This window comes from Balearica regulorum, chromosome 1 (assembly GCF_011004875.1).
Source record: "Balearica regulorum gibbericeps isolate bBalReg1 chromosome 1, bBalReg1.pri, whole genome shotgun sequence".
Classification (NCBI taxonomy): Eukaryota; Metazoa; Chordata; class Aves; order Gruiformes; family Gruidae; genus Balearica; species Balearica regulorum.
The window spans coordinates 86358130-86372375 of NC_046184.1; the positions used below are offsets into that span (position 1 = coordinate 86358130).

At 55.4% G+C, this 14246-nt stretch overlaps 2 protein-coding genes across 3 annotated transcripts; both read right to left on the bottom strand.

The window, feature by feature from the left end:
• Positions 1-1107: 1107 nt before the first annotated feature.
• GAPDH (glyceraldehyde-3-phosphate dehydrogenase) lies at positions 1108-5229 on the bottom strand. The gene is made up of 12 exons (XM_075764021.1): positions 5140-5229; positions 4603-4646; positions 3895-3994; positions 3531-3637; positions 3355-3445; positions 3063-3178; positions 2864-2945; positions 2552-2703; positions 2340-2418; positions 2001-2084; positions 1757-1854; positions 1108-1408 (listed from the first exon to the last, which is right to left on the bottom strand). Exons 2-12 carry the CDS (start codon positions 4623-4625, stop codon positions 1339-1341), a joined length of 1002 nt encoding a protein of 333 aa, XP_075620136.1. The 5' UTR covers positions 4626-4646; positions 5140-5229; the 3' UTR covers positions 1108-1338.
• A 2249-nt stretch (positions 5230-7478) lies between these two features.
• LOC104633151 (C-type natriuretic peptide 1-like) lies at positions 7479-13752 on the bottom strand. Of its 2 annotated transcripts, none has more exons than XM_075764048.1 (2): positions 13606-13752; positions 7479-7872 (listed from the first exon to the last, which is right to left on the bottom strand). In XM_075764048.1, exons 1-2 carry the CDS (start codon positions 13624-13626, stop codon positions 7600-7602), a joined length of 294 nt encoding a protein of 97 aa, XP_075620163.1. In that variant the 5' UTR covers positions 13627-13752; the 3' UTR covers positions 7479-7599. The 2 variants fall into 2 exon arrangements, with proteins under 2 accessions (XP_075620163.1, XP_010297578.2); XM_010299276.2 differs by lacking the exon at positions 13606-13752 and adding an exon at positions 9380-9560.
• Positions 13753-14246: the final 494 nt, after the last annotated feature.

Consider the following 14246-nt stretch of genomic DNA (forward strand, 5'->3'; position numbering starts at 1 on the left):
GCCCAACCACTGGAGATAAGCAGTTCCAGGAAATGACATCTAACATAGCTTGATCCTGGCAGCTTAAGTCCTCCAGTTTAAGCCCTTGGTCCAGATCAGGGTCTAAAGTAGTTGAGGTCCAGACAATAGCTCCAACCCTGCCTGCCAGGGAGAGGAATGACACATCACCTCCAAGACAGTAAACTGACCTGCTAAAAATGGAGGCCCACTCAATTTTGTGTAGCACATCACTTATCTGCCCCAGCACTCACAGGTCACAGAAGGCTCAGCCCCTGCCTGGCAGCATTCACGCTTCCAGGAGGAGGTAACGCAGTCCCTGACAGAGGGCTGACACTCACCTTGCAGAGATTTGCTGCTCAGGAGCTTAACTGCAACTGCCCCTCCTTCCACATAGAATTAAGCCAGAATTAAGACTAGCTACCACCATGGTAACACCGGCCTCTGGCACGTCCCCAGGCAGCCATTTCCTCTATGGCAACTCAATTCAATGAGGTAAAAGCAAATGAAAAATCCTCCTTGTAACATTTCTACCAAAGCAGGAGGAAGGAGAATAAAGAATTCCAGTTTCTTGTGCCACTTTGCCAAACCAAATGCAAAGTCAGTCATGTGCTCAGCACTTTATTCTGCTTACACCCACCAGACAAGCAAATCCAGAGCACTGCGAGGTGGATAGAGCAGCAGAGCTGCCTCCCATTCTACCATGCCAGCAGTCCTGTGAGCACAGCCCTGCACCACACCTTATTTTGGCCCACAGGCAGGAGTCTTACCTCTGGCGAAGGTAGCTCACCAGTCTGCGTACCGCAGCTCCCCTGACTGCAACCTGGTACTCAGCACAGAGGGGCATTTGCTGTTCTTTGCAAGTCAGGTAGCCCAGGACTGTGTCATGCCCATGCATGACCAAGCTGTCCAAACACCTCTTGTGGCATCTCCCACATCTCTGCCGCCCAGGTTCACAGCCTCAATGCAGTGGCCATGCAGCACTGCTTAGAAGAGCTGTCCCTGCAGTTGCAGCCAGGCTGGCTGGGCCCATCTTAAAGCAGGCACCTCTAACTTGCTCATTACCCTCCTACACTTTCTCCCATTTCCCACTGACAGACAGACAAGGCATTTCAGATGGTGATCACTTTTATTGATGTAAGTGGTACACAAACAGATCAGTTTCTATCAGCCTCTCCACCTCCCCCAGGCTCGGGGAGAAGTTGGAGGAGTGGGGGAGACAAGGGAACAGAACTGGCCTCTCACTGCAGGATGCAGAGCTAAGCGGTGGTGAAGAAGGGCAGGGGCTCCAACGAAGGAGAGTCCTGCTTCCCTAGGCAGCAGGGGGGCTGTGCGCTCGGCTCACTCCTTGGATGCCATGTGGACCATCAAGTCCACAACACGGTTGCTGTATCCATACTCATTATCGTACCTGGGGACAGAAACAGAAGCGGTCAGGACTGACCCATTTCTTGCATCCCCCTCCCTCTATTGTTCCTGGTCCTCTGCCCCATCCCACACAACTGAACCAGGCATCTTGCCATCCACTTCCAGTAAAGGAAGTAGGAAGCATCCCATGCACTCCCCAAAAGGGAAGGAGAAGGCTATAGTAATTTCAGGTAAGAAGCAACCTCAGTCCAGAAGCTTTTAACATGTTGGAGCCACCCTACTCAGCAGGGGTCCACATATCCCCCAGCACTGCCAACCTGGCAGCAGTAACAGCCTGTAACTTGTCTGTGCTGGCCCCACAGTCATGCCCACCACCCCAGGCTGTGCCTACCAGGAAACCAGCTTGACGAAGTGGTCATTCAGTGCAATGCCAGCACCCGCATCAAAGGTGGAGGAATGGCTGTCACCATTGAAGTCACAGGAGACAACCTGGAACATAGAGGGAATTGTAACACATGCAGTACCCATAGCCTGAACCAGAAGTGCCCAAAATCAGAGTCCCAGCAAGGCTCCTCCCATCGGAAAAATGAGGCAAGCACCAATAACCACAGGCCAAGAGACTAGGAGTTACATACCTGGTCCTCTGTGTACGCCAGGATGCCCTTCAGGGGCCCATCAGCAGCAGCCTTCACTACCCTCTTAATGTCATCATATTTGGCCTGAGGAGAGACACATTCAAGATGGTCAGATGCCAGCTCACACAAAATGTCTGCCGGGGGGAAGGGAGGAATGGAGAGGAGAGACACATGGGAGCACGATGGCAGCAGTCATGCATGGCAGATGCTATTTTCACCAAGATCAAATCTTCTTAGGACAAAGATGAATGCAGAGAGGGCGATTCCAGGTAACAGAAGGAGTTTAGAGGAAGCGGGGGCAGGTCTGGAGGTTGTCAGGGCCTTCTCCACAACACTTACTGGTTTTTCCAGACGGCAGGTCAGGTCCACAACAGAGACATTGGGGGTTGGCACACGGAAAGCCATTCCAGTAAGTTTCCTGTGAGAGACACAAGTCAGCAGGGAACAGCACTTAGCACCCTTCTGCCAGCCCTCCATTCTGCTAGGGACAGGTCAGAGCCAGCCAGGCACCAGCTGCCACCTCCTGACACCCAAGGAGGGACAACACTCACCCATTGAGCTCAGGGATGACTTTTCCCACAGCCTTAGCAGCCCCAGTAGATGCTGGGATGATGTTCTGGGCAGCACCTCTGCCATCCCTCCACAGCTTCCCAGAGGGCCCATCCACTGTCTTCTGTGTGGCTGTGATGGCATGGACAGTGGTCTGGGAAAAAGAGAACACAACGGTTAAGAACACAGCTGATACCCTCCAGAAAAAGCATCCCAGACACCTCCTCCCCATCCCAGGGGACACAGGGAGTACTGATGCTTTTTCCTCTGGACCTGGGGATAGGGCACCCTCCTGAGCAGCACTCCAGACGTACCATGAGACCTTCCACGATGCCAAAGTTGTCATGGATGACCTTGGCCAAGGGCGCCAGGCAGTTAGTAGTGCAAGAGGCATTGCTGGGGAAGAGAGAGGGAGGACAGCTCATCAGCCAGAGACAACACATCTAGAGGCAAGATGAGACCCCATGAGCTGCTGAGAGCTCCAGGCCAGAGAGCATCTTCCTCTGCCCTTACCTGACAATTTTCAGAGACTTGTCATACTTGTCATGGTTGACACCCATCACAAACATGGGAGCATCAGCTGAGGGGGCAGAGATGATAACACGCTTAGCGCCACCCTTCAGGTGAGCCTGGAAAAAGAGAAGGGGATTAGATAATCCAGAATCCCTCCAACAGCTCACTTCCTCAGACAAGCTCTCCTCCCTCCCAGCCCCATCTCAAGCAACTCTGTGCACTGTAATGTGCCATGCCCTACAGGCAGGAGCAGCAGAATGCCTTCTCCCATGTGCCACCATGGCATACTCACCCCAGCCTTCTCCATGGTGGTGAAGACACCGGTGGACTCCACAACATATTCAGCACCAGCATCTCCCCACTTGATGTTGCTGGGGTCACGCCTGAGGAGGGACAAAACTGTAAGAGCTGCTCCACAAGACACCTGCTTTCATCCTCCAGAGGGGCAAGAGGGAGAGAAATACTTACTCCTGGAAGATGGTGATAGCATTCCCATTAATCACGAGTTTCCCATTCTCAGCCTTGACAGTGCCCCGGAAGTGACCATGAGTAGAGTCATATTTGAACATGTAAACCTAGCAAGGAGAGAAAGAGGAGGAAAGGTCAGGCACCCTGACTGCCATCTCCACAACCCTTGCTCTGCCTACGCCACAGTCTCAACTCCCCACCTCCTTGCTGACCTCGTCCAGTTGCCACACTGTACTTGGCTCTGCCAAACCTCCCAGCCTTGTGCCTCTACCCCACATCTGGTTTTCCTGGGAAGCTACTAGAACAGAGCCCAAGGAGAGCTCTACTCAGAAAGGCCCAGAGGGGGCACTGCAAGACAACTCACCATGTAGTTCAGATCAATGAAGGGATCGTTGATGGCCACCACTTGGACTTTGCCAGAGAGGACGGCAGCCCGGGTGACCAGGCGGCCAATGCGGCCGAATCTATGAAGAAAGAGACATGGGGTGAGAAGGAGCAACAGGGAACGTGCCAGGCTATGCACGTCCCGCTGCCTTCCCTCAGGAGCATCGGCCGCTCCCTGCCCGGCGGGGCGGGAGGGAGCCCAGCAGCCACGTCCAAAGGCCGAGGCACCTCGGTTAAAGATTAAGAGCGACCCCCACACCAGAAAGGTCAAGCGCTAAATTTACTGAGGGGCCCCAGGGATCCGGTTACTCCTCAGCCCAGCAGCAGAAGGTCATGTCCCCCGGGCCGCCGTCGACACACGATCCAACAGGCAACCTTTTGGTGGGGGGCTGCAGCCCGCTGGAGGGGCGCGGGGACCCCCGAGGGGGCCATGCTGGGGCAGGCAGGCAGTGTCGGCACTTCCGTGGTGACTCACCCCGAATCTGGAGGGGGAAGTGACTCAGCAGCCCGCCCAGCCCCTCAGCCCGGCACGAGGGGCAACGGTGGAACGGGACCGGTAGGACACACAGCTTCCTCCCCCCACCCAAATCCCCCCCCCGCGTCCTTGAGGCGACCTTGCCCCCTCTTCCCTCATCCCACTCGTCCCGCCGGGCACCTCCCGGTGCCGCAGCCCGGTCCCGGCACTCACCCGTTGACTCCTACTTTCACCATCTTCGCCTCTTCGGGATGTTCCTGCGGGGAGAAACCGCCGGTGAGGCGCCCGGAGCGGAGATGGACGCGGCGGGGGGGGGGAGAACCGGCCACCGCCCCCGGCAGCCGCGCCTCGCCTACCCGCGCGCCCGCTCGGGGCACCGTTAACGTCTCGCCCACCGCCAGGAGGGGGGGCGCACGCGCTCCGAACCCACCCCTCCCCCCCGCCGCGACACCTACCCGCCCCCCCCTCAGGCGGGCGGGCTGCCCCCCTCCCCCACCGCCTCTCCACCTCCCCCACCGCCTCCATCTTGCGGCGCATCGCTCCGCCTTTGTGTCCGCAGGCCTCGCCACCACGCGGTCCCGCTCTGCCCGGGGGCGGCTGCTGCCGCCGCCACCCCCCTCCCCTCCCCCGAGGCGCCGGACCCCGATGGGGTGGGGTCCTTCCCCTCCCTCCCTCTTCCCCTGCGCATCTCCTTCTCCTCTTCCTGCTTTTCCCTCCCCCCGCCCGCCCCCCATCGCCCCGGCCCGTTACCTGCTGCCTCTAAGCCGCCCGGCGCGCAGTGAGAAGGTGGCGCAGCGCTCCTCCGCCGCCCTTTATAGCCGCGCAGGGAGGAGGGCTAGGGCCCGCCCCGCCGAGCCGGCGCCGAATGGGAGCGCGGGGGCCGGACCGGGCTACGTGCGCCCGCGCTGCGGGTGCGGCTGTCTCGGTGTGTCCTCCCAACCCCCCCCCCCCCCCGCACCTACCGACACCACCACTACCACCACCCCCTCCCCCGGTAACAAAGGCCCCGCGCCGGGAGCGGGAGGGTCCGCAACGGTCCCCGCGGGACCGGGGCGGGGGGTGCGCGCTGCACCTTTCCTCCGAGCCACCCCTGGGCGGGGGGGTGGGGGTGATGGTGGTGAGAGATGCCCCGGTCCCGGAGGAAGCAGCGTCCTCGCCCTGCGGCGGGGAGGTGTACTCAGGGCGGGGAAGGACGGCTGGGCCCCTGTCTGGGGAGGCGGGAAGTGCCCCCGGTGATGGCCGGAGAGGGGCTCCTTTCTCGAGGCTCTCTGCCGCCGGCGCCCCCGGGGAATGCGGTGCACAGCCTTCACCTGGTAACAAAGGAGAGAGCCTTGCCGGCTGCAGCCTGCGCCCCTCTCCCGGCCCGCCCTGCTCCCCCAGCATGGCAGCGTGGGCAACGGGGCTGCAGAGATGCTGGGGACACCCCGAGGGAGCAGCGGGTCCCAAGCGTCTCCCATTCCCCCCCAGCGCTGGGAGACAGCGGGTGCTGGCTGGAAGCTCTCTCTCACCCCCACGCTGGGGACCCCCTGCCTGTCTTTGGCTCCCCGGGTGGGTTTAGCCAGGCGTGCTCTGGATGCACCCAGCAGGCCACGCGCCACAGCGTGAGCACCATCTTAATGAGGCACTGCGGCACTGCTGCTACCCGCGGGACGTGACGGCGGAAATCCTGCCCGTCCGCTGCCTCGGCCCGCCTTCGCTGGCCGCCTGCAAGGAGGAAGCACTCCCTGCATGGCTGCCGCTGCTGCCTGGCCTGCTGCCCCCCATGCCGAGCTCCCTCTCTGAGCTGTGTGCCAGGCTGCATCCCCTGGCTTGGCGCAGGGCTTTGCACAGTCCAGGGGCTGCAGGACAAATCCATGCTAGGCGTGAGGCCCAGAGCGTGCCGGAAAGCCCCCATCCCTTGGGGAGGGGGTCCCAGAGGAAGGTGTGGGAACAGTGGGGATGCAGAGCTGGGCTGGCAGGGGGTGTTGGGAGCAGGCCTGCCTCTCTGGCTGCTCGGCTGAGCCGGGCTCCAGCTGGGCTCTGAGGCTGAGGAGGGAGGAGCGGGCTGGGGAAGCCACGCAGGTACTGGGGTGGGGGGCAGAGAGGGATCACGCAGCTTGAACGTAACCCAACTCTCCTTATACTGCTGCTATTCCCAGTGCTGGTGGCTAAGTTTAGCCCCGGCTGAGGTTATGACCTTTTCTTAAAGGCCAGGGGATGGTACAGCAGTGGGGCTGGAGGGGTGCAAGCCCATGCTGGGGTTTGTGGTGCCCTGGCCACAGCCCGCCGAGGGGCCAAGGGGGTGCTCTCGAGGGCAGCTTCTGCACAAACATGAGGCCCCTGTGTTTGCTTGGCAAACACCACAGCACCGGGTGCCCTGCGCCGGGGGGCAGAGTGCAGCTGGGATGAGCCAACGCGGCGCTTCTGCCCGTGCGCCCAGCCCGCAGTCGATATCTCACTCACCCCCCCCCCCTTCTGCCGCCACGGCCCTGGCAGTGCCGCACTGCAACCGCGCGTGCTGCCCAGCCCACTCAGAATGGCGGCGTGCACCCAACGTGGCCCCGCGCGTGGGGGCCAGGGGGCGGTGGGCTCTGCCGCTATCTCCCAGCCTGCCCCCACTGCCAGCCCCTCGCCCCCACACGGCCCCCTGGCCTGAGGGCAGCCACGGCCTCTCACCAAGGGGCTGCCGCCGAACTTGGATGCGGTGATTAGTACAGCTCTGTTTAATTAGCAAGCAAGTCCTCAAGCATGGAGAGGAGGGAGGGGGCTGCCAGCAGAGTGGGAGTCCTACAGCTGAGGGGCAGCCATGGAGCCGGGCAGCTCCTCTTCATACTGCCGTGCTGCTTCCCCGCCGCCGCCACTCTCCTTCAGGGCAGGAGCTTCACGGTGTCAGCTGCCAGCACGCCGTACTGCCGTACTGGTTCCCAAGCCGGTGCTGCAGGCGCCTGGGTCTCCTCTGGCCGTGGAGGAGTAGGGCTGGTGAGCCGCCCAGTGGCGTGCTGCCTGCTTGCCCTTGTGCCCCGGCTGGGGCCCCTGCACAACCCCGGTAGCATGGGTGGTCCCCGCATCCCAGCCTTTCCCTTGGCTGCAGGCAGGTAGTCCTGCCCTGCTGTGTCCTTCCCCTCGCTCTGGTCCTCCCGCCATCCGTGTTCTCAAGTCCCCTTACTTCTTCCCTGCCCGCTTGTTTGAGCCCTCGCTGCTGGCCCTCTCACCTTGGAGCCTCCTCCAAGGCTAACACCCCAAACCACTGAAGGTCCCAATCCGGTCCAGTTTCAGCCCAAAGCAGCCCCTGGGCATGGCCTTCCAGGCCCAATCCCCAGGCAGTGCCCACTTGCGATTTGTGAGGGTCTTGCGCCAGAGAGAGGGACGGGCAGCTCTAGCCCCCGATGGGAGGAAGGGGATGGTGGAGGAGAGCAACTGAGGGCCGAAGCTGGACCCCTCCTTTGTGTCCTCTTCGGCCAGCGTGGACTCAGGCTCCAGGGGCAACAACTGGGAAAGGAGCATCTGGGATAAACAGAGAGGAGAGGGAGGTGAGAGCGGAGTTGCCTGTGCTCCTGGCAATAAGCTTTGTACCCCCCTTGCACTCCTCTGCCCCACACCTTCTCTAGGGCTCGGGCAGGACATAAAATGGTGCCTGCACACAGGCACTGTGCCTGTGACATTGCATCCAATTGTAGGGAACAGCCAGACCAGCAGCTCCTGCAGCCTGAAAAGATTTTGCTGTCCAGAGTAGCAGGGAGGCAGCTGCTGTGAGCCTCTGCCTTCATGCAGATTGCCCTGCTCTTGTCAAACTGTGTGTCCCCCCAGTACTTGGAAGATAAATGAAAGGCTTCAGTCTTTGCTCCTTTTGCTGATGCTGAGCACCTCTGCGTGCTCAGGCTGCTGTGTGGCATTTCTTTTCTTCCATAGGGCTGGTGGGGAGGACAGACCTGCCCCAAAATACCTGCTGCTAAAGATGAGGGGGAGGCAGGAGCAGCAGTGCTGGGGGAGCAGGTGTGAGGAAGGGGGGCTCCTCATCTGCTGGGAATCCCTTAGGTTGTCTGTGCAGGCGGGCATGTCCTGATCATCACCCCACCCCCCCCACCCCGGCACTGCCAGCAGCCTCAGGCTATAGGGAGATAAGGGCCAGGAGGTGCATTGGGCACAGCAGAGGCATGGCATGGCTGCCCAGGGAAGCAGCCCATGGTAGCTGTTCCATATCTGTTCCTCATGTGGGTGCTGAGCTAAGGCTGAAGATGCCTTTGTGCAGCTCTTTTTGGTAGCGAGTTAATTGAAGCAGACACGGGCATCTTCAGCAAGGAGTGAAAGCGGTGAGTCATACCAAGATGAGTCTTGTGATGTGAGTTCACGTCCTAACTGCTTTCCTGTAGCTTTCCCAGGATGATGTGAAGGCAAGGTATTGGGGCTCAGGTTAGGGTTTGAGTAAGAGGGAGCTGGGTAGATTTGAAAGCCAAAAATATTATTGCTGTAATTGCCAAGGGTAAAAGATTTACCCGCGAAGAAGCCCTTAGCTGGCATCCTGACGAGGGCTCTTGGCCTTAAAGAGGGTCTGCTGGGGGGTAGTACTGAGCTTAGGAGTGAAAATCCTGACCTAACAGGATAAGCCTTCCCTCTGAAACATCAGAACCAGGACACTGAACATGCTGAGGGACACGACTGTAATTTCTGGTGGCTGCTGACACAGGGCAGAGTTAGGCAGGACTCATCTCTTTACTGTTAAAAGCCTCTGCAGGCAATGTGGAGAGTCCCATGGGCAGCCTGCCCCAGACCAAAGAGCATGAAAAAGCTTCTGTCTGTCTGCTGCTTTTTAATACTGGTGCCCCTTAGGACCTGGGTTATAAAGTCACTCTAGAGCTGGTGAACTGAAGGCGAGGGAGCAGCAAGCATAACAGACAGCAGTCTCTGGTAGCTGGAATTTGGGACCCCTACTCATTCCAGGTTCAAGCACAACCCGCCCAAATTGCCCCTCCACTCTTGCAACCTCCCTCAGCTCTCTCCCTGTCCCTCCTACCTGTAGCCTCTGTCCCGGTAAGGACACAGTCTGAACGCTGGCAGAGAGCAGAACTAAGAGGAGGAAAAGCGAGCAAGGCCATGACTGGAGCCCCAGCATCATCTTCTTATCCCAGGACCTGCAGCATCTGTGCCAGATGCAGTCCCTGGCCCCTCTTTGCCTTTATAGCTTTGGTTCTGGCAGGCGCCTGGCCCCCAGCTCTCTGCTGAACTACCCCCCTGGAGCTCCTTAACCTTTCAGCCCTTTTGTCCAGGGTGATATATTTCAGGGTGAGCTCAGCAAGACCCCTTCCTCTAAAGAAAAAGGACACAAAGGTGTTTACTGAGTGTCTGGGAAGACAAATGTAAGTTGAGCTGCTGCTGGCCAGGACCTGGAGGTATCTGTCAGGGTCAGGAACGGGGTGACACTTTGAGACACGTCCCAAAGAAGGATATTGAAGGCTGCATTGTATAGTGATATTGAACATACTCCTCGTAGGCAGAGTGCTGTTAATGCTATTTCTCTAATCATTGTGAGCACGAACTAGCGGTAGTCACACTGCTGGCTGCACAGAGCTGACACAAATTCTGCTCTGTGACAATACAGGCTCTCTTGTTTTTTATATTTCTATCTTAGTGAGCCGGATGGCCTGGGAATGAAGAGATCTTGCTACAGAAGGTGTGCGAATTCCAGCACTAACTCTACAGGATTTGTGGCGGTGACAGGAGCGTGGGTCTAGTACTAGCGGTCATATAACTTGCAGGCTGGTTGTCCTGAGTCACTAACGTACACCATCTGGAGGGCTGGGCTGAGTTTCCAGAGGAACCAGCACAGAAAAGAGCTCGTCGAGGCTCAGCTTGCACTTTCTCAAGCTCAGGCACACAATGGAAGCGGGACAGCAAGGAGCAGATTCCTGCCTCTTAAATCTTCTGGCCATTAGTTTCCCCTGCTTTGTTTACCTCCCCCATTTTACTGTAGTTTCTCACCGCTTGAACAAGGCAATGAGGTCACTGTTTGGAGACCAGGGTGCAGAAGTCAGCTTGGGTGTGAAGACAGAAACTAATCAGGAAAGTTTGTCAGGGAAGAGAAAGTGGGGGGATTGTACCCCTCATACAGGATTAGTAGTGGGTGTGCTGGGTGAGGTTAGTAACACCTTAAACTTCCCTTTCTTCAGTATTATATTGCACAATTAGGACAAAACTTGATAGGCAGTGTTCTGCTTGCTGTCTGCTTTTTCTTATTTTTTTTAAGGAAAGAAGAAAAATAGAAGAAAAAAAAGCGCCTTTTGCAGAGATAACTAAAGTCGTAGTTCAGAGATTTGTCCTGTCTTTCTTTCCCTCCTTCCCTGCCTTCCTTCCAAGCATTTTCCACTTGTAGATGCAGATCTGTGGGTCCCTTTCTGCTCTACCCAAGGAGCCAGAAAATTTTATGAACGATTTTGGATCAAGTCCATGAAAAGTGAGTGTGGGGCTTCAAGTCTGGACCACCAAAGCTGGAAGAAGGAGAGACTTTGCACAGGTGAGAGCATCCAAGTATGTTAGCTCCACCTGACACCTGCAACCCATGGATGGTGCTGGTTCCAGAGCAATGCTCTGGTGATCCCATCTGTCACCCTCTCACCTGGGCCAGCTGTCTGAGGCATGCCAGCAAACAGAGGGCCTCCAAGACATTGCGTGGGGAGCAAGATTACTTTCATACCAGCCTTTTAAACCACAAAGCAGAGGTGACTGCTGGAGAGACATTCACGTGGACACTCAGACAAGGTGCCTGTGTGCAAATGGAGCATGGGATGTGTGCACACAGCCAGCTCTTCCGTGTGCTGGATGTGGTAGGGTATGGGACTTTGCGGTGTGAAAGTTTCAAAGGGGTGGGAAAGAGAGGAAGGAGGATGGGAACTGAGCACATGTTCATCCCACATGCAAGACATCCCAGAGGATGTTCTGTACTGCCTAGTCACATTTGACCATCCAGAAACAGCTGAGTCAGTCTACTAGAGTATTCATGCTCCTGGCAAGACAGCTGCAGGCAGATGCATCTCATGCTGAACACACAGGTTCCAGGAGTCAACTCTTTCCTGAGTGCAAGGTGAGTATAAAAGCAACAACGCTTTAGTTTTGATACAAAATGTAGCAGTGGTTTGATCTGGCATCCTCTGAATGTGGTGGCCTCCATACTACAAGAAGAATGCCAGAAATGTGTTTTGCAACTTCTCCAAATTCCAGCCTACTTGCATGCAGATTGAGCCCTACAGGGATGGACAGGCTCTGAGCTCTCAACTGATGGGCCCCCTCCTTGGGTCCAGCAAAAGCTGCGGCTAGCAAGAGGGAAGCAGTCATCACTGTCCCATACCAAGCAAGAAACTTCAGAGACTGTAGAAAACTTGCAATTTCTTGCAAATTTGCAAATCCAGCAAAGCCTGGATAAATTGCAGGTGCTCAGTGACTCAGGTGCCATGAAGTTACAGCTGCTCTGCGTCCCAGATCCTTGCTGGGACTGCAGTAGAACTGAATATTTGCTCTGACATGTCCTGGCAATGCCTGTGAAGTGGAAAGGCTTTGGCAGGCAACGAGTCCCCGATTGCCCGTTTTCCTCACAAATAGGTTATTGTCCTCCTTTCCTCTCTGGTGCTAACAAGTTTCCTCTGTAAAAACCATTCCCCCCAATACTGGGGTACTGATTCCAGAGCTTGCAAGACCACCAGAAAAGTGGTCTCCTCATGAATCACGATTAGTCTTTTAGAAGCAGAGTTGCTTATAAAGGAAAGGAGCAAGGCAACTGGAGAGTGAAGGGAGTAGGAACCGGGTGAAGTACCCCAGGGAAACAGCCCTTGGCCCATGGTGATGCAAAGGGCTGATGGTTTCTACAGGCTCTAGAAGCAAGGATGATATTCACATCATTCCACTGGTACCATGTGCAGGAGTCTGGAGCCTACTGTGGTCAGGAGTCCCTCAGAGAACCCAAACACCACTGATCTTGGCACTGAGTAATCCCATTGCCTCGCTTCTGAGGCAGTGGGATTACTCCTTCAGTAGCAACTCCTGGTCATCACGGCAGCCACCCAAACAGCTGCTTGCAAGGAACGGAAGAGCAGCAACTGGCTGCTTAAGGCAGCAGCCAGTGTGCAGCTGTTCAAACCCCTCTTGGTTTTTGCTTCATCTTTCTGCAGGACTTCCTTTGTCCATGACACAGGATTGCTAATTGCTCCAGTGCCAGGGTGGTCAGCGAGGAGAGGGGGATGCTCCACCTGAATGGTCTGCAGAAAAGGACCAACAGGAGCTCCCACTCACTGACCTTCCACTCTCACTTGACCGGGCAGTGCTGTGCCCAGGGAAGAGCAAAAGATGGACTGTAAAGCAGTGAAGGAACCACTGTGTCAATTCAGTCATTGACTGTCAAACCCTCCTTCATCCCAAGGCAGCTGGGCAGCTCTCCTGAAGGATAAAATTTAACCACTTGTAGTGGAAAAGCATGGCCTGAAGGTAAGCCAATGCTTAAGACAGTTTTATGGCCACCATGTTTCTTCTATCCACCCATTCGTATCCCAGTCACTGCAGTATTGTCAACATATTATCTCATATATATATAAAAAAAAGATTTACTGCATAGACTTGTAAAGCCTTGAGCTTGGATAGAAATCCATATTTACTGTCCTTTTTTTAATTCCTGAGTGACATACCCTGTGGGCAGTGACAGGGAAATCACATACAGCATGCATGACTGTGCATTGCATTTACTGTTAATGCCGTAGCTGCTGCCTCTGTCTCCTGTAGCCTTCACTGAGTATTTTAGCAGGGAAGATGGGCAAGAGGGACAATACTGCTGCAGCTTTCTGATCTTTGTATTTCATGTGACTGTCCTGTTCTTATCAGGGTGCTCTGGAGTTGGAGGGGGATGTAGTATATTGGTATCTGGCTATTACACTAGTGGCTGCAGTGGGGCACATCTTTCCACAGAGTCATGAGACTTGAGGGTGGTTTTTGATCCACATGTCCCAGGCCAGTAAATAATGCCTCTCATCCCCTCATCTACTTGGTTCTGCAAGCATCTATCATGTTTACATCCATTCAAGTTATTAGCATGTAAAAAAAAAAAAGTATTGCCAGGCCACTGCAAAGCTATGGAATTTCTAATGCTTTATTTTTGTTGTTAGAAAAACATATATATATATAAAAAAAAAAAGCTGTGGTAGTATTATCACTACTTATGCAGCCAGGCCAGAGGAGAAACAAACAGAGGGCTCTACTTACTGGTGAACCAAAGGTGACCATGACGACTGCAGGAACTTGGTAGATCCTCAGAGACAGAGAATGCAGAAGATCTGCAGGAAACTGCTGATAGGAGGACCCTTCCGATTCCTGCCCAGCTAGTCACTAGTCTGCTTTCTAGGCAACTGACAGGTAGGAGGAAATAATTCTGTACTAATGGCTCTGGGACAAATGCCAATTTGCCTGTGAGATAGGAGGTTAAAGGTTGGTTGTGTGATTAACACAAATTCAAATTTAGGGCACTTCATGTTCACATGGCCATCCAAGGAGTGCCAGGACTGATATGAACACTGATGTGGCATTCCTGGAAGGAAAGAGCTTAAGTGCCAGTCTTACTTGAAACAAAATTTGTTCTTGTTATTTTTGTTTGTTTCCTTTTTTAAAAAAAAAACCAAACTTTTAGAAGTTGCATTTTTTTCTTACTTACTTTGCATATTCTCTGTTGAAGCACTCTAGCTAATAGTCTAAGCCTTTCTCCCCTTTTCCGTCTAAATCCACTCAACTCTTCTTTGAGATCATCTGTACAAGAAAAAGATGCAGGTAACTTCCCCTCAAAGCCCTGCTGGGCTTTGCAGGCAAGAGCTTCAAAAAGGATCAAACATAAAATGGCCTAAACCTAGCAA